The sequence below is a fragment of the Apteryx mantelli genome, chromosome 2 (assembly GCF_036417845.1).
Source record: "Apteryx mantelli isolate bAptMan1 chromosome 2, bAptMan1.hap1, whole genome shotgun sequence".
Classification (NCBI taxonomy): domain Eukaryota; kingdom Metazoa; phylum Chordata; class Aves; order Apterygiformes; family Apterygidae; genus Apteryx; species Apteryx mantelli.
Window position 1 is genome coordinate 642,690 of NC_089979.1, and position 16,594 is coordinate 659,283.

At 73.5% G+C, this 16,594-nt stretch overlaps 3 protein-coding genes across 3 annotated transcripts; 2 read left to right on the forward strand and 1 right to left on the reverse strand.

Annotated features, from left to right (window-relative positions):
- SPATC1 (spermatogenesis and centriole associated 1) lies at positions 1-3,541 on the forward strand. The gene is made up of 5 exons (XM_067292566.1): positions 1-253; positions 1,337-1,471; positions 1,681-2,145; positions 2,987-3,126; positions 3,209-3,541. The coding sequence occupies exons 1-5, from the start codon at positions 1-3 to the stop codon at positions 3,539-3,541; spliced, it is 1,326 nt and encodes a 441-aa protein (XP_067148667.1).
- A 3,890-nt stretch (positions 3,542-7,431) lies between these two features.
- Positions 7,432-12,758, forward strand: LOC136991439 (sphingomyelin phosphodiesterase 5-like). Its single transcript, XM_067292567.1, has 8 exons — positions 7,432-7,809; positions 8,967-10,153; positions 10,266-10,338; positions 10,481-10,621; positions 11,048-11,137; positions 11,528-11,591; positions 11,715-11,868; positions 12,613-12,758. Exons 1-8 carry the CDS (start codon positions 7,728-7,730, stop codon positions 12,706-12,708), a joined length of 1,887 nt encoding a protein of 628 aa, XP_067148668.1. The 5' UTR covers positions 7,432-7,727; the 3' UTR covers positions 12,709-12,758.
- Positions 12,759-13,236: 478 nt separating this feature from the next.
- Positions 13,237-15,410, reverse strand: LOC136991440 (forkhead box protein H1-like). Its single transcript, XM_067292568.1, has 3 exons — positions 15,234-15,410; positions 15,007-15,111; positions 13,237-13,635 (listed from the first exon to the last, which is right to left on the reverse strand). The coding sequence occupies exons 1-3, from the start codon at positions 15,408-15,410 to the stop codon at positions 13,237-13,239; spliced, it is 681 nt and encodes a 226-aa protein (XP_067148669.1).
- Positions 15,411-16,594: the final 1,184 nt, after the last annotated feature.

Consider the following 16,594-nt stretch of genomic DNA (forward strand, 5'->3'; position numbering starts at 1 on the left):
ATGGAGTCGCTGCCCCGCGTGCCCTCGTCCAGCACGGGGCAGGCCGTCTTCAACTGCTACGACCAGCTGCGGCGCGAGATCCAGGCGCTGCTGGCGGAGAACGAGGCGCTCAAGCGGGTGGTGGACCTCATCAAGGAGAACCAGCAGCTGCGCGGCGTCATCCGCAGCCGGCCGGACGTGGCGCCCCACCTGCTGCCCATCTTCCTCCCCACGCCGCGCGCTGACGGCGGCCCCGCCGACTTCTTCAGCACAGGTCGGGGCACGGCGCCGAGACGCTGTCCCATATCTGTCCCTGTCCCCAGCCCCAGCCCCAGCCCCGTCCTCATCCCAACCCTGTCCCTGTCCCTGTTCCCATCCCCATCCCCATCCCGTCCCTGTCCCCAGCCCCATCCCCATCCCGTCCCTGTCCCCAGCCCCATCCTTGTCCCCAGCCCCAGCCCTGTCCTCATCCCTATCCCCATCTTCATCCCCATCCCATCCCCAGCCCCATCCTTGTCCCCAGCCCCATCTCCAGTCCTGTACCCATCCCTGTCCCCATTCCTATCCCCATCTCCATCCCCAGCCCATCCCCAGCCCCGTCCCTGCCCCTGTCCCCATCTCCATCTCCATCCCCATCCCATATCTGTCCCTGTCCCCAGCCCCAACCCCCTCTTCATCCCAACCCTGTCCCTGTTCCCATCCCCATCCCCATCCCCAGCCCGTCCCTGTCCCCAGCCCATCCTTGTCCCCAGCCCCATCCCTATCCCAATCTTCATCCTCATCCCCATCCCCATCCCATCCCTGTCCCCAGGCCCAGGCCGAGCCCCAGCCCCAGCCCTATCCCAATCTTCATCCCCATCCCATCTCCATCCCCATCCCTGTCCCCATCCCTGTCCCCATCTCCATCCCCAGCCCAGCCCCAGCCCCAACCCCAGCCCCGTCCCTATCCCTGTCCCCATCTCCATCCCCATCCCATATCTGTCCCTGTCCCCAGCCCCAGCCCCGTCCTCATCCCCATCCTCCTCCCAACCCTGTCCCTGTTCCCATCCCCATGCCCATCCCATCCCTGTCCCCAGCCCCAGCCTGTCCCCATCCCCATCCCATCCCCATCTCCATCCCATCTCCATCCCTGTCCCATCCCATTCCTGTCCCCATCCCGTCCCTGTCCCTGTTCCCATCCTATCCCCCCCCCCATCCCTGTGTCCTTCCCAGCGCCCAGCGAGGGGGCTCCTGCCCGGAGGGGGGGTCGTGCTCAGCCCCGGGACCCAGGACCCGGCCGCACGCAGCCCTCCTGCCCGCAGCGCCGGCTCTCGCTGGGTTGCCCACTCTGCAAACGGGGGAACCGCTCCTCCCGCAGCCAACGCCTCGGCCTGGGGGTCGGACCCGACGGAGCGGGAGGTGTCCATCTCCCCGGCGGCCGCGCAGCCTGGGGGGAGCTCGCTGGACTCCCAGCTTAGCAGCAGCCCGCTCTTCCCCCTCGGCCGGCGCAGAAGTAAGCAAGCCGGGTGCAGGGGGGGATTCGTGCCGGGAATAGCAGGAGCAGCCGGATGGTGCCCAGGAGGCCGGGATGACCCCCCTGCCACCCTGCAGACCTCCTGCTCCCCTTTGCAGCCACCCCGGGACGTGCTGCCCCCATCCCAGGGGCACCCGGTCCCTGCCGCCCGCTGTGCCAGCACTGATCCCGCGGGCTTGTCCTTGCAGCCTTCGCAGGCCACTTCCAAGACAGCCCCGGCCGGGAGAACCACCTGCAGCGGCTCTCCTGCCCCCTGGACAGGTTCAGCCCCGGCGTCCTGCCCGCGGACGCCCCACTGCCCCCCGCGCAGCCGCTGCCCGAGCTGCCCCGCGACCCGCAGGCCTCTGGCACCCGCTTCCCCTTCCCCACGTCCCCGGAGCCGCGGGCCCTGGAGCAGCCACCGCCGGAGCAGCAATCCCTGCTCCCGCAGTCCCCGGGGCCGATGTCATCAATCCCACTGTCCCCCATCCCGCTGCCACCGGCCCAGGTGCCGCCAGAGCAGTCGCTGCCGCCGGAGCTGAGGTTGCCAGAACAGTTGACGCCAGTCCGGCGCTCGCCCGATGTCCGGCCCAAGGAGCATCTGCAGAAGATAGCCAGAGCCGTGGACCGGCCTGCATCCGTTCGGGAGAGCCCGCGGCCCGGCAGCCATCGAGGTAAGGGCGCAGGAGCGGGGCCGGAGCGGGCAGGACAGGACGGAGCGGCTCAGCCTTCCCCGGTGAGGTCTCCGGCAGCTGTGCATAGACCCTTGGGAGCTCGCTGGGAGCACCGCGAGGCTGCACAGCCTCCCGCAGGACCAGGCTCCTGCACCCCCCCCCCACTCCCGCTCCCGCACGCGCCGGCTCTGCAAAGGAGCCCTGCAAATGTGGAAGGAACGGGAGCGCTTGGAGGCAGCAGGTCCCGCACACGGGGTGCTGGCTCAGAGCGGTGGCAGGGCTGGGCGCCATATGGGAAAGCAGCAGGATCCACGGCCAGCCCCGGGCATCCTGTGGCAGCGTTAGCCTGCGCGCAGGGGAAAACCGGCACGCTGGCATCTCTGCCCTGCAAAACTTGCACGCTGGTATCATCTCTGCCATGCAAAACCCGCATGCTGGCATCTCTGCCCTGCAAAACCTGCACGCTGGCATCTCTGCCCTGCAAAACCTGCACGCTGGCATCTCTGTCCTGCAAACCCAGCATTGTGGCATCTCTGCCCTGCGCAAGCAGCACGTTGGCATCCCTGCCCCTCTGCTGGGGCCTGCTGCGGGCCCCGATTGCCCTCCTGGTGCTCAGGGAGTGGGCAGGGAGAGGGAGAGGCGGGCGGGGAGAGGACCTGCCCCCGGCACCGCACGTGCGGGCAGGACGGGGGCAGACGTGGCCCCGGCCAGAGGAGGGGCCGGAGGCTCCGGGCGCCAAGGCGGAGCGGGGAGCGGGGAAGGGGCCGTCCGGCGTCGGGGAGCGCGAGCAGCCCCCCGGGCTGGGGGCAGCCCCGCATGGCCCCATGGCTCGCCCTCGCAGACGCCAAGCAGCAGACGCGGGAGCGCATCGTGGGCGAGATCGCCTTCCAGCTGGACCGCCGCATCCTCGCCAGCGTCTTCCCCGAGCGCGTCCGGCTCTACGGCTTCACCGTCAGCAACATCCCCGAGAAGATCATGACGGTAGGCTGGTGCCGAGCCGGCGGGGCGACGCGGGCCGGGACCCGGCGCCGGCCTGACCCTGGTGTCCCCCCCCGCTTTGCAGTCCGTCTTCGACAACTCGCAGGCGGGCTTCGACGAGCGCTACTGCGCCGCCGCGACCCGGCGCTACGTCACCCTCATGAACCGCCTGAAGGCCCTGGGCTACAGCCCCGACGTGCACCCGTCCTTCTCCGAGTCCGTCGTCAACGCCTACGGGATCCTGCGGGAGCGGCCGGAGCCGACAGGCCCCGACGCCCGCTCCTACGGCAGCCCGGGCTTCCTGCGGCGCGTGGTGCTGGAGACGGTGCCGGCCGCCACGCAGCCGGACGTGCTGCTGCTGCTCGAGTGCCTGCAGGAGCTGGCGCGGGACGACGGCAAGCCCCTGTTCGTCTGGTGAGCGGGCGGCCGCCGGCCCCCGCCGCCGCATTAAACCGCAGCCCAAGCCCTGGCTACGCGCTCGCTTGGCGGCACGTCGCCCCCGCCGCCCCCGGCGGCTCCCGGCGCTCGCCAAGGCATCCCGCCCCAGGGCGCACCCGGGCGCTGCCCTTTCTTCGGGTGCAGCGGGACGAGACGCCTCCAGCAAAGCCGGCAAATCGGCCGCGGCGCGGGCGGGGGGCGACGCGGGGAGCGCAGCCTCCCGGCCACCTCGCCTCGCCTCGCCTCGCCTTGCCGGCCGGCGTCCCTCGCCACGGCCTCGGTGGCTGTCTGCAATCGTGGGGAGGAGGCGGCAATGCCAGGGGGTAGGTGGCAATGCCGGAGTGGAGGTGGCAATACTGGGCTGGAGGTGGCAATGCCGGGGTGCAGGTGGCAATACCAGGGTGGAGGTGGCAATACTGGGCTGGAGGTGGCAATGCTGGGGTGCAGGTGGCAATACCAGGGTGGAGGTGGCAATATTGGGCTGGAGGTGGCAATGCCAGGGTGCAGGTGGCAATGCCAGGCTGGAGGTGGCAATATTGGGCTGGAGGTGGCAATGCCAGGGTGCAGGTGGCAATGCCAGGGTGGAGGTGGCAATATTGGGCTGGAGGTGGCAATGCCAGGGTGCAGGTGGCAATGCCAGGGTGGAGGTGGCAATATTGGGCTGGAGGTGGCAATGCCAGGCTGGAGGTGGCAATATTGGGCTGGAGGTGGCAATATTGGGCTGGAGGTGGCAATGCCAGGCTGGAGGTGGCAATATTGGGCTGGAGGTGGCAATATTGGGCTGGAGGTGGCAATGCCAGGGTGCAGGTGGCAATACCAGGGTGGAGGTGGCAATGTCGGGGTGCAGGTGGCAATGTCGGGGTGCAAGGAGCAGTGCTGGGCGCAGGCACCGCCGCAGCAGCGCAAGCAGCCACGCTGGGGTGCAGGTGACGATGGAGCAGCGGAGGCGGCGGCGCTGGGGTGGAGGTGGTCATGCTGCAGCGGAGGTTGGAGCACTTTTCCTTTCGGTTTTGAGCAGAGGAAGTCGATCCAAGGTGTAAGAGAGGGCCGAGAGCCGGGGGGGCAGCTCTCGCTGCAGGTGAGGAGCCGGCACTGGGGGACGAGTCGTGGCACGGGGGGAGAGGGGAGCAGACGAGGGGCAGGAGGCACTTCCAGCACCGGGCCGGGCACCCGGGCTGCCGCTTTGTGCTGCTGCAGGTCGGTGCGCACAGCCTGCATGACGCTTTCGGGTGCAAAAGGGTCCAGGCTGGCCAGGAGCCCAGGGCAATGCCGATTTCGGGTGCAATAGGGTCCAGGCTGACCCAGCACCCCAGGGCAATGCCGATTTCGGGTGCAATAGGGTCCAGGCTGACCCAGCACCCCAGGGCAATGCCGATTTCGGGTGCAATAGGGTCCAGGCTGACCCAGCACCCCAGGGCAATGCCGATTTCGGGTGCAATAGGGTCCAGGCTGACCCAGCACCCCAGGGCAATGCTGATTTCGGGTGCAATAGGGTCCAGGCTGACCCAGCACCCCAGGGCAATGCCGATTTCGGGTGCAATAGGGTCCAGGCTGGCCCAGGAGCCCAGGGCAATGCCGATTTCAGGTGCAATAGGGTCCAGGCTGGCCAGGAGCCCAGGGCAATGCTGATTTTGGGTGCAATAGGGTCCAGGCTGGCCCAGCACCCCAGGGCAATGCTGATTTTGGGTGCAATAGGGTCCAGGCTGGCCCAGCACCCCAGGGCAATGCCGATTTCGGGTGCAATAGGGTCCAGGCTGACCCAGCACCCCAGGGCAATGCCGATTTCAGGTGCAATAGGGTCCAGGCTGGCCCAGCACCCCAGGGCAATGCTGATTTCAGGTGCAATAGGGTCCAGGCTGGCCAGGAGCCCAGGGCAATGCTGATTTCGGGTGCAATAGGGTCCAGGCTGACCCAGCACCCCAGGGCAATGCTGATTTCGGGTGCAATAGGGTCCAGGCTGACCATGAGCCCAGGGCAATGCTGATTTCGGGTGCAATAGGGTCCAGGCTGGCCAGGAGCCCAGGGCAATGCTGATTTCGGGTGCAATAGGATCCGAGCAGGGCCGCGGCCAGCTGCTGCCCATCAGGCCTGGCCTCAGGAGCGCGGTTTGGGCGCCAGGCGAGCGGGAAGCCCTCCACATGCGGTGCTGCCGCAGGCACCATCCCACTTGCCCGCTTGGTCCCGGCATGTGTTGTGTCCGGCGGCAGGGCCAGAACATCAGTTCGGCCAGTGCGAGGGTTTCCCAGGCGGACATCCCGGGCCGGAGAGATGCCGCAGCACAGCCGAGGGGGCTGCCCTGACCCGGGCTCGCGGGGGCGCTTTCCGTGACTGGGGGCAAAGGCGAGCTGATTCCCAGAAAGCCGGCGTTTCCTCCACTGCCCTGGGAGCCTGTTCAGCACGCTGCCAGTTGTGCAACCGCCGCAAGTAAATCTGTGCCTAGGGGGTGGGATCTTGGAAAGGCAACGGAGATACCGGGGGGGGGGCGGAGAGCGAGCTGGCTGGGGGACACTGGCTCCTGCCAGTGCGGGGGGTTTGCTCCCAAATCCTTGTTTCTGTCCAGGAAGGAAAAGTAGTCCAGGAATGGGGACAACAGGGAATTGGGGGGGGGGGGTATCCCGGGGCTGGAGCCGGAGCCGGCTGCGATCGCTGCCCGCCTGCAAGCGGGACGCGGCACACAAGGGGTTACAGCACCGGCTGCAGGTGCTCACGGGCCGGGCAAGGTGCGGAGCCGACAGCGCGGCGCTGCGGGGCACGGCGTGGGGCACGGCGTGGGAACCGGCACGGATGCACAGCACGGGGCACGGCATGGGGGCACGGCGTGGGGCACGGCGTGGGGCACGGCGCATGGCGCTCGCAGCGCGCCCACGGCAGGAATGCGCCGCGCGGGGCGGCACCCGGTGAAGGCCACGTCTCTCCGGTGCGCGGTCCGTGCGGATGTTTGTCACCTGCCGGGTCACCCAAGCCCGGACGCCACGGGGCACGGAGCAGCGGTGGCGGCAGTGGCGGTGGGGGGGCCGGGCCCGTGGCCCCCAGCGCCATGGGGCGCCCAGGTGAGTGCAGCCCCCGAGCCGGGCTGGGACACGCAGGCTGCCCAGGGGCGTCCCCACGGGAGCGAGCCATGGGCACGGCAGGGACCCCGGGACTGGCGGGTGGAAGGGGGCTGCGGAGCCGTGGGGCAATGCCCACTGCCCACTGCCAGCGCCGTGGGGCAAAGCATCGCAGGGACCAGGCAGGCCGGCACGCGCCAGCGCCGTTCCCTTCGTGGGCAGCCCGAACGCAGGCACCAGCTCCGGCATTTTTTTTGGCACGTTTCCGGCATGTTTTGCTCAGCCCGTTGCGAGGCACCGCTGCAGGCAGGGAGCACTGGCAGGGCCTGGCCGGAGCGGGGGACAGGGACGGGGACGGGGATGGGGTCAGGGACATCCCCACGGGGCCCCTCTGGGCGCTGACCCGAGCGTGCCGCGCCAGCCGGTGACGGAAGTGACTCAGAGGTCACTGTGCCAGGTGCCGGAGGCCGTTCCGCTCCGGGATCCTGCCCGGGGGCGGCGGTGGTGCAGCAGCGTCCCGGCCGCATCCCCCCCCCCGGCCACGTGGGGGACAGGGGGTCCGTGGGGCCGGCACGCCGGTGGCCACGGACCCGGTGGCTGTGCCACTCCGTGGCGGGAGCCAGGGCCTCTGGGCGCTCACGTTCTCCTGACTGTGCAAACGACCTTCCCTTGGGAAGCCGGGCCGGGAAGTGCCGGGACCAGCCGGAGCAGGGCTGACTCACCTCCTGCCTGGGCGCCCATTACGCCCACGGCGCCGGGCTCGGCCGCGTGGCCTCGACGGGGCAGGCATGACCCATGGCTCCGTGGCCCCACGCGTGGCCACGGAGGCGCCGGGAACTGGTCGGGCCGGGCTGGCCGGACCTTGCTTGGCCGCGACGTGCCGGCCGGCAGCCGGGAGGATTCCGGGCACGGCGGCGGTCGCGGGGCGGCGGAGGGCACGGAGGGCTGGGTGAACGGGAGGCAGTGGCCGGGCGTGGGGGCCCCGCGCCGCCCCGTCCCTGCCCTCGCTGCACCCGCTGCCGGGGCATCGCACGCGGCTCGGCCGCGCAATATCTCCCGGTGAAGCAGCAAGAGCTCGGCGGAGCCAGGCTCGCCTCGGCTTCCTTCCTGAGCCGCAGGATGCCGCGGAGCCCTTCCTCCTCGGGTCCCCGCTCGCGCCGCGCCGTGGGGCAGCCGAGCCGCGGCGGAGGCGCCGGGGAAGGTGAGCGGGGCGCCCGGGCGGCGGCGGCTTGCACGGGGCTGGCGCGGGGCTTCGAGGCCGAAGCAGCGGGCGGATTCGGGGCCTGGCGGCCGCGCTCCCCTGCCCGAGGAGCCCCTGCCTCCCCCCGGGGCCGGACGAGCCTGGAGCGGGGAGCCCAGCGCGTCCTGCCTGGAGCGGGGCAGTGGGGCTGGGAGCTGGCGGCACACCGGAGCGGGACGCGAACCAGGAACCGTGGGGACACAGGGACACCGCGGGTCCCCCCGGCTGCGCCCGCCCCGGGGGCTGCGGGCTGCAAAGCAGCACACGGGGGCACCCAGCTGCCCCCCCCCCCCCGGCTCCGCAGGTGCTGTCGCTCCGCTCCGCCCGGCCCGAGCCCCGGCAGGCGGCGGACCCAGGCGTCCGGGGGAGGCAGAGCCCGCCCGCCGCCCGCGCCCGCCCCCCCCCCCCCGGCCGGGGGGCCCAGGCGTCCGGGGGGCCCAGGCGTCCGGGGGCCGCGGCAGGGCGCGGCGCCCGCCGGTACGGGGCCCCGGGGAGAGGGGGGGGGGCCGGGGGCGGGGCGGGAAGGGGCGGGCGGCGGGGCCGGGCCGGGCGGTCCCCGGGGACGCGGGGCCGGTCCCGGCAGCGGGAAGTTCCCACGGTGGCGGCTCTGCCGCGCCGGCGCCGCTGCAGCCGCGGGGGGGGGGGGGGGGGCGGTTCTGGCCGGGCCCCGTGCAAAGCGGGGGGGGGGGTCTGGCCCCAGCCGTGCTCGGTGCAAAGGGGGGGGGGGTGTCTGATCCCGGCCGTGGCTGGTGCAAAGCAGGGGAGGCCGGTTCTGGCCGTGCCCCGTGCAAAGCAGGGAGGTCTGGCCCCGGCCGTGTGTGTTGCGAGGGAGGGGGGGGCCGGTCCCAGCCGTGCCCGGTGCAAAGGCGGGGGAGGGGGGGGGTCTGATCCCAGCTGTGTCTGGTGCAAAGGGGGTTTCCAGTCCCAGACTTGACCGGTGCAAAATAGGGGAGTCCGGTTCTGGTCGTGCCCGGTGCAAAGGCGGGGGGGGGGGGGGGGGGGGTCTGGCCCCAGCCATGCCTGGTGCAAAGAAGGGGACTGTTCCTGGCCATGCCCGGTGCAAAGGGGGGGGGGGCTGGTCCTGGCCATGCCCTGACCCTGGTGTCTCTGTCCTGCAGACCCCACTGGCTGCGCTGGAGCCTCCAGGAAGGAGCAGCAGGAACCAGCCCTTGCCCTCGGGGCCCTGCTGGGCGCCCCGGCCCCCCAGCCGGGCCCCGCACCCCAACACCGGCCCGCCATGGTGCTGCAGGAGTCCCCGTTCTCCAGCCGGGCCCTGGCGGCCCTGAACTGCCTGGCCCAGGGGCTGCTCTTCCCCAGCTGCTGGGCTGCCAACCAGGTCCTTGACCTGCAGGAGACCACGGCGGAGAAGAAAAGGCACCGCCGGGGCCGCTGCCGCTGCTGCTGCTGCTGCACCTACGCCTGGCGGGCGCTGGCCGGGCTGGCGGGCTTGGGGCTGCTGCTGCTCTCGCTGCCCGCGGCCGCCCTGGGGCTGCTGCTGTGGCTGCCGGTGCAGGCGGCGCGGCGGCCCTTTGCCTACCAGCACGCGGTGCGCCCGGCGCCCGCCGAGGCCTGGGCCTTGCGGCAGCGCCGCACCTTCACCTTCGTCAGCGCCAACCTCTGCCTGCTGCCCAGCGGGCTGGCCAAGTTCAGCAACCTGGGCGAGACGCCGCAGCGCGCCGCCTACATGGCCCGCAAGCTGGCCCCGGAGCCCCGGGGCCCCGGCAGCGCCGGCGCCGGCACCAGCGCCCGCGCCAGCCTGGTGCCTCCCCGGCACGGGGCACCGAGCAGCTACGGGGTGACCCTCTGCACCCCGCTGCGGGACGGTGTGGTCGTGGAGGTGCCCGAGGACGATGCCAGCGGCAGCATGGGGCGCGGGGGCATCGTGGGGCACGGGGATGCTGAGGAGCATGGGGGTGTCACAGGGCACGGGGATGCTGAGGAGCGCGGGGGTGTCACAGGGCATGGGGATGCTGAGGAGCGCGGGAGCATCGAGGAGCACGGGGATGCTGAGACATGCGGGAGCATCGAGGAGCACTTCCCGGCGGATGCGGACTTCCTCTGCCTGCAGGAGGTGTTCGACCCCGGGGCGGCCGCGCTCCTGCGCCGGCAGCTGGGCCGCTCCTTCGAGCACATCGTCTACGACGTGGGCGCCTACGGGCTGCGCGGCGGCTGCGGCGGCCTCAAGGTGTTCAACAGCGGGCTCTTCCTGGCCAGCCGCTACCCGGTGCTGGCGGTGCAGTACCACTGCTACCCCAACGGCGCCCGGGAGGACGCCTTCTCCGCCAAGGGGCTGCTCTCCGTGCAGGTGCGGGGCCGGGGCGGGGGGCAGGACGCCTGGGCCCCAACGGCGCGCTGGGGGGGGGGTCCGGCCCGACCCCGGTGCGCGCTCGGGCGCTGACCACGCCGCCTCCCGGCAGGTGCTGCTGGGCTCCGCGCGGGGCCAGAGGATCGTGGGCTACATCAGCTGCACCCACCTGCAGGCGCCGGCAGGTGAGTGGGGCGGGCCGGGACGGGCCGGGATGGGCCGGGACGGGATGGGATGGGGGGCGGCCCCCCCCCACGGGGCTCTGCGCTCCGGCCGGGGGTCCCGGCGAGGAGGGGGCGCCGGCAGTGACGCCGTGTGCCCGTGCAGCCGACGCCGAGATCCGCAACGCCCAGCTCACGCTGGGGCTGCACTGGATACAGCTCTTCCAGGACACCAACGAGCAGCGCGGCGACGTCGTGGCCTTCGACGTCTACTGCGGTGACCTCAACTTTGACAACTGCTCCCGAGGTGGGGCCGGGGCCGGGGCGCCCTGCGTGGGGGGCTTGGGGGGCACTGCATGCGCTGGGGGGGCAGGGGTCTGCAGGCGGCATGCTCCCGGGGGTCTGGGCAATGCCATATGCCATGGGGCAGTGGTCTGGGGAACAGCATGTGCTGTGGGGCAGGGGTCTCGGGGGGGGGGGGGCTTGCTCCAGGGGAGGCTGGAGTCTGAGGAAGTGCATGATCTTGGGGGCTCTGGGCAATGGCGTGTGCTGTGGGGCAGAGGTCTGGGGGGGGGGACATGCTTTGGGGGGCCTGGGGGATGGCACATGCTGTGGGGCAGGGGTCTGGGGCATGTGCTCCAGGCTGAGGGCCGGCTCCAGGTGGGGGCAGGTGCTGTGGGGCAGGGGCCGGGGGGCCGCCCACCCGTGCCCTGACGCCCCGCGCCCCGCGCAGGCGACACGCTGAACCAGACGCACCCCATCTTCGAGGTGTACCAGGACCCCTGCCGCGCCGCGCCGCACCGGGACCAGCCCTGGGCCATGGGTACGAGCCGCCGGCCCCCGCTGCCCCGCTCCGCTCCCGGCCCCGCGGGGTCCTGCCACCCCCGGGGCGCCCACCTGGCCACGGCGTGGGGCAGCGTGAGCGCTGCTCACCGCCCCATCCCCTCCTGTCCCATCCCATCCCGTCCCATCCCGTCCAATCCTGCCCTGTCCCATCCCGTCCTGCTCTGTCCTATCCTATCCTGCCCTGTCCTGTCCCACCCCATCCCGTCCCGTCCCATCCCATCCCGTCCCGTCCCATCCCAAGCCATCCCGTCCCGTCCCGTCCCGTCCCATCCTATCCTGCCCTGTCCTGTCCCATCCCATCCCATCCCATCCCGTCCCATCCCGCTCCATCCCGTCCCATCCCATCCCATCCCATGCCGTCCCGCAGGCACCCTGCTGAACTACCTGAAGATCCACGAGGAGCCCGTGTCCACCCCGGAGAAGCTGAAGCGGTGAGAGCCGCGGGGGGGGGGGACGTGGGGACGGGGCGCCTCACGGCGGGGTCCGCGGCGCCGCCCTGCCCGCCCGTGACCCCCCCCCCGGTCCCGTCCCCCGTCCCCGTCCCCCCCCCGCAGGACCCTGGCGCAGGCGGCGGGTCGCCGCAGCTACCTGGCCGGTCCCATCCTCCGCGACGGGCGGCCGGACCCGGCGGCGCAGGGCCCCTGCCGCGGGCGGCGCCTCGACTACGTCCTCTACCGGGAGCACCGGGGCCCCGCGGCCCTGCGCACCGTGAGTCCCGGCCGGGGCGGCGGGATCCGGGCCCCCCGACGGCGGGGAGCCGGGTGCCGGGGCTGAGGGGCGGCGGGGGTCGGAGCCCCCCGACGGCGGGGAAGTGGGAGCCGCGGGTGCCGGGGCTGGGGGGCGGCGGCCTCGGGGCCCCCCGACGGCGGGGAGGCGGGCGGCGGGGCTGGGGGGCGGCAGGTTTGGAGCCCCCCGACGGCGGGGCGGCGGGATCCGGGCCCCCCCCCGACGGCGGGGAGGCGGGCAGCGGGGCTGGGGACGACGGGGTCGGGGCCCCCCGACGGCGGGGAGCCGGGTGCCGGGGCTGAGGGGCGGCAGGTTTGGGGCCCCCCCGACGGCGGGGAAGTGGAAGCCGCGGGTGCCGGGGCTGGGGGGCGGTGGGCTCGGGCCCTCCCGACGGCGGGGAGGCGGGCGGCGGGGCTGGGGAGTGGCGGGGTTGGGGCCCTCCGACGGCGGGGAGCCGGGTGCTGGGGCTGGGGGGCGGCAGGTTTGGGGCCCCCCGACGGCGGGGAGGTGGAAGCCGCGGGTGCCGGGGCTCGGGGCGGCGGGCTCGGGGCCCCCCGACGGTGGGGAGCTGGGCGGCGGGGCTGGGGGGTGGCGGGGTCGGGGTCCCCCGACGGCGGGGAGACGGGTGCCAGGGCTGGGGGGCAGCAGGGTTCGGGCCCCCCCCCCCCCCGACGGCGGGGGAAGCGAGCACCGCGGCCCCGTCCCTGAGCCGCCGCTCTGCGGCAGGAGGTGGAGGCGATCTCCGTCGTGACCCAGCTGGCCACGCGCTCCGACCACTTGCCCGTGGTCCTCCAGCTCGCCGTGGGGCCGGCGCCCCCGTGACCGCCCTGCGCCCCGACGGGGCGGCGGCAGAGGCGGGGGCAGGCGGCGCGGGCGGGGGGGCCGCGGGGGGGGGGGGAGGGGGGGGGCCGGGCTCGACGGCGGCGGCCGCGTTTTTTTAGCACACCGGGAGCAATAAAACTCGGGAGCTCGGCGTGGGGCAGCGCCTTTATCGCCGCGCAGGGGCAGCGCTGCGCGCAGCGGGGGCCGGGGGGGCGCGGGGCCCTTCCTGCCCCACCGCCTCGGCCCGGCACCGCGCCGTCGAGGCGGAGCAGGGGGGGGCGGGGGGGGGGGCTCGTGCGCCGCCGTCGCGGCCCCGGCGACGTGCCCGGGGGGCAGCAGGGCCGCGGCGCAGCCGGTCCCCGCGGGGCTCAGCGTGGCGGCGGGGGCCGGGAGCCACCCCCGGGCCGGGGGGGGGCTGCAGCAGGGGAGGGGGCTGGTGCAGGCTGCGGGGAGCCAGACGTCCCTGGGGCAGGGGGCGGCGAGCAGCGGGGGGGGGGGCCCACGGGCAGCCCAGGGCTATGGGGCAGGTCAGGGGGCTGCCCACGGCCCCGTGGTCCTGGGGTCCCCCCCCCTCCGCACCGCGAGGGGAGGAAGCCGGGAGGGGACGGGAGCTGGGTGCCGGCGGGGGGGGCAGGCGGGGACCCCCGACGGCTCCCCCCGGGGCGCGTCCCCGAGCAGCGCCTCGATGCAGAAGGAGCTGGCGAAGCGGGGTGCAGGGGGCGCGGGGGGCTCCGGCGGCCCCCCCCCCCCCCCCGGGGGCTGGTAGCGGAGGCCGTGCAGCACGTAGGGGCTGAGGTCGCGGGCGAAGGAGGCGTCGCGGCGCGACACGGCCGTGTTCTGCCGCCGCAGCTCGCCGGGGCGCAGCAGGCTCGTGTCCAGCACCCACTGGTTGCCCTTGGCCCGCGGCTTGGCGGGGTCCTTCAGCAGCTGCAGGGCGGGGAGCCCCCGCTCAGCCCCCCCGCTCCTGCCCCAAACCTCCCCGCACCCCCGCTCAGCCCCCCCGCTCCTGCCCCAAACGTCCCTGCACCCCCCCGCTCAGCCCCCCCGCTCCTGCCCCAAACCTCCCTGCACCCCCCCGCTCAGCCCCCCCGCTCCTGCCCCAAACCTCCCTGCACCCCCCCGCTCAGCCCCCCCGCTCCTGCCCCAAACCTCCCTGCACCCCCCCGCTCAGCCCCTCCGCTCCTGCCCCAAACGTCCCTGCACCCCCCCCGCTCAGCCCCCCCGCTCCTGCCCCGAACCTCCCCGCACCCCCCCGCTCAGCCCCCCCGCTCCTGCCCCAAACCTCCCTGCACCCCCCCGCTCAGCCCCCCCAGCTCCTGCCCCAAACGTCCCTGCACCCCCCCGCTCAGCCCCCCCGCTCCTGCCCCAAACCTCCCTGCACCCCCCCGCTCAGCCCCCCCGCTCCTGCCCCGAACCTCCCCGCACCCCCCCCGCTCAGCCCCCCCGCTCCTGCCCCAAACCTCCCCGCACCCCCCGCTCAGCCCCCCCGCTCCTGCCCCGAACCTCCCCGCACCCCCCCGCTCAGCCCCCCCGCTCCTGCCCCGAACCTCCCCGCCACCCCCCCGCTCAGCCCCCCCGCTCCTGCCCCGAACCTCCCTGCACCCCCCCGCTCAGCCCCCCCGCTCCTGCCCCAAACCTCCCTGCACCCCCCCCGCTCAGCCCCCCCGCTCCTGCCCCAAACCTCCCTGCACCCCCCCGCTCAGCCCCTCCGCTCCTGCCCCAAACCTCCCTGCACCCCCCCGCTCAGCCCCCCCGCTCCTGCCCCAAACCTCCCCGCACCCCCCCGCTCAGCCCCCCCGCTCCTGCCCCAAACCTCCCCGCACCCCCCCGCTCAGCCCCCCCGCTCCTGCCCCAAACCTCCCTGCACCCCCCCGCTCAGCCCCCGCTCTCCTGCCCCAAACGTCCCTGCACCCCCCCGCTCAGCCCCCCCGCTCCTGCCCCAAACGTCCCTGCAACCCCCCTTTGCAACCCCACTGCATCTCCAACCCTCTGGCACAACCCCCCCACACACACCTTGCACCCCATTGCACCCCCATCCTTCCTGCCCCAAATAGCCCCTGCTCCTGCCCCAACCCCCCCCCCACAACATCCCTGCTCCTCCCTTGTTCCTGTCCCAGCCCCCCCCCCCACACACACTCCAGCTGCCTCCCCAAAGGTCACGCACAACCCCTCCCCCCGCCACCCCACTGCACCCCCAGCCCTCCCGCCCCAAACACCCCGGCAGCCCCTCCGGATGCCTTCCCCCATCCCCGCTGCCCCCCGGCTGCCCCGACCCCCCCCCCCCCCGGCCGTGCCCACCTTGCGGAAGCAGGCGCTGGCCGAGAGGCTGTGCCGGATCGAGTCCTTCCAGCCGCTGTAGCTGGGGCAGAAGCTGGGGAAGGTGGCGGCCACCCGCTCGTGGATCTGCGGCGACACGGCGGGGCCCGACCCTGCAGCGTCCCCAACCCGCGGCACCCGCAGCCGGGGCCGCCGTGGGGCAGGACCCCCCCCACACACACACCCCCCACCCCCCGGCGCCTCCTCACCTGCCGCAGCGTGAGCCGCTTCTCCGGAGAGGCCTGGATGACCAGGGCGATCATGGCCACGAAGCTGTAGGGCGCCTTGGGGTGCCGGCGGTAGCGCCGCTGCCGGCCGGGGGGCTCGCCGGGCTCCCCGGGGCCGGGGGGCACCTCGCCGGGGGGGTCCCGCGGGGACGTCGCCATGCTCCGGTCCGGCTGCTGCCCGTGGGCGCCGATTGCTCCCGGTGGGTGCCGGCTGCTGCTCCGGTCCCACGGGTTTTATAGGGGGCGGAGGAGGCCGGGATGTGGGGCTGATTGCACGCTAATTGGGGGGGGGGGGGGGGGCGAGGGCGAGGGAGCCTCACCCTGCGCGGATGGGCCCTGCTCCTCCCGGGGCCCCGGCGGGAGAGCATCGGGTGACAGCCCTGGCCCGGCGTCCCCATGGCGGTGCCACAAGCCTGCTCCCGTCCCAGAGCCCCCCCAGCCGTGCAATGCACCCCAGTCCCATCCCAGAGCCCCCCCAGCCATGCAATGCACCCCAGTCCCCTCCCAGAGCCCCCCCAGCTGTGCAATGCACCCCAGTCCCGTCCCAGGGCCCCCCCAGCTGTGCAATGCACCCCAGTCCCCTCCCAGAGCCCCCCCCATGGCCGTGCTGCGCACCCCAATCTCATCACCGACCCTCCAGCCCGGGAGCAGCCCCCTTGCCCACCCCGGCGCCTGCAGCCCCGCCGTCCTCGGAGCGCTGCGTGTGCCGTGGCATGTGCCACGAGGCACCACGGGCCCCCCCAGCCCACGTCGCGTTCCCCCCCCCCCCGTGCTTGGTCCAGGTCAGGGGGTGCCGGTGCTGCCGCCAGGCCCCGCGGACCCCGTCCGGCTCGGGGCTCAGCAGGTGACGAGCCCTGTGGCCCTCAGTCCCCACCCAGGAGTTATGGGCCATCAGGGCAACAGGGCGGCCACCACCCTGTCACCTGGCCCCCTGGCCGGCCGGTGCTTACCGGGTCGCTAAGAGCTTTTAGCACCTCTGGGCTCCTGTGGGGAGGAGCCGCTGCTGTGGGGAGGGAGACCCACCACTGCGTGGAGGGAGACCTACCGCAGCATGGGGCTCCACTGATGCACAGTCCCACCACTGCACAGGGTCCCACCACTGCGCAGGGCCCCACCACTGCACGGATTCCCACCATTGCACGGGGTCCCACCATTGCACGGGGTCCCACCACTGCATGGGGCTCCACCATTGCACAGGGTCCCACCACTGCACGGGGTCCCACCACTGCATGGGGTCCCACCATTGCACAGGGTCCCACCACTGCACGGGGTCCCACTACTGCACGGGGTCCCACCACTGCACGGGGTCCCACCACTGCATGGGGTCCCACCATTGCACAGGG

Coding starts and splice junctions, on each gene's coding strand:
- LOC136991440 (XM_067292568.1), bottom strand. CDS start 15,410: ATGGCGACGTCCCCGCGGGACCCCCCCGGCGAGGTGCCCCCCGGCCCC. Junction 15,112..15,233: donor AGCGGCTCACGCTGCGGCAG/GTGAGGAGGCGC, acceptor GTGTCGCCGCAG/ATCCACGAGCGGGTGGCCGC. Junction 13,636..15,006: donor CCAGCGCCTGCTTCCGCAAG/GTGGGCACGGCC, acceptor CCCGCCCTGCAG/CTGCTGAAGGACCCCGCCAA.
- SPATC1 (XM_067292566.1), top strand. CDS start 1: ATGGAGTCGCTGCCCCGCGTGCCCTCGTCCAGCACGGGGCAGGCCGTC. Junction 254..1,336: donor CGCCGACTTCTTCAGCACAG/GTCGGGGCACGG, acceptor CTCCTCCCGCAG/CCAACGCCTCGGCCTGGGGG. Junction 1,472..1,680: donor CCCCCTCGGCCGGCGCAGAA/GTAAGCAAGCCG, acceptor TTGTCCTTGCAG/CCTTCGCAGGCCACTTCCAA.
- LOC136991439 (XM_067292567.1), top strand. CDS start 7,728: ATGCCGCGGAGCCCTTCCTCCTCGGGTCCCCGCTCGCGCCGCGCCGTG. Junction 10,154..10,265: donor AGGGGCTGCTCTCCGTGCAG/GTGCGGGGCCGG, acceptor GCCTCCCGGCAG/GTGCTGCTGGGCTCCGCGCG. Junction 10,622..11,047: donor CTTTGACAACTGCTCCCGAG/GTGGGGCCGGGG, acceptor CGCCCCGCGCAG/GCGACACGCTGAACCAGACG.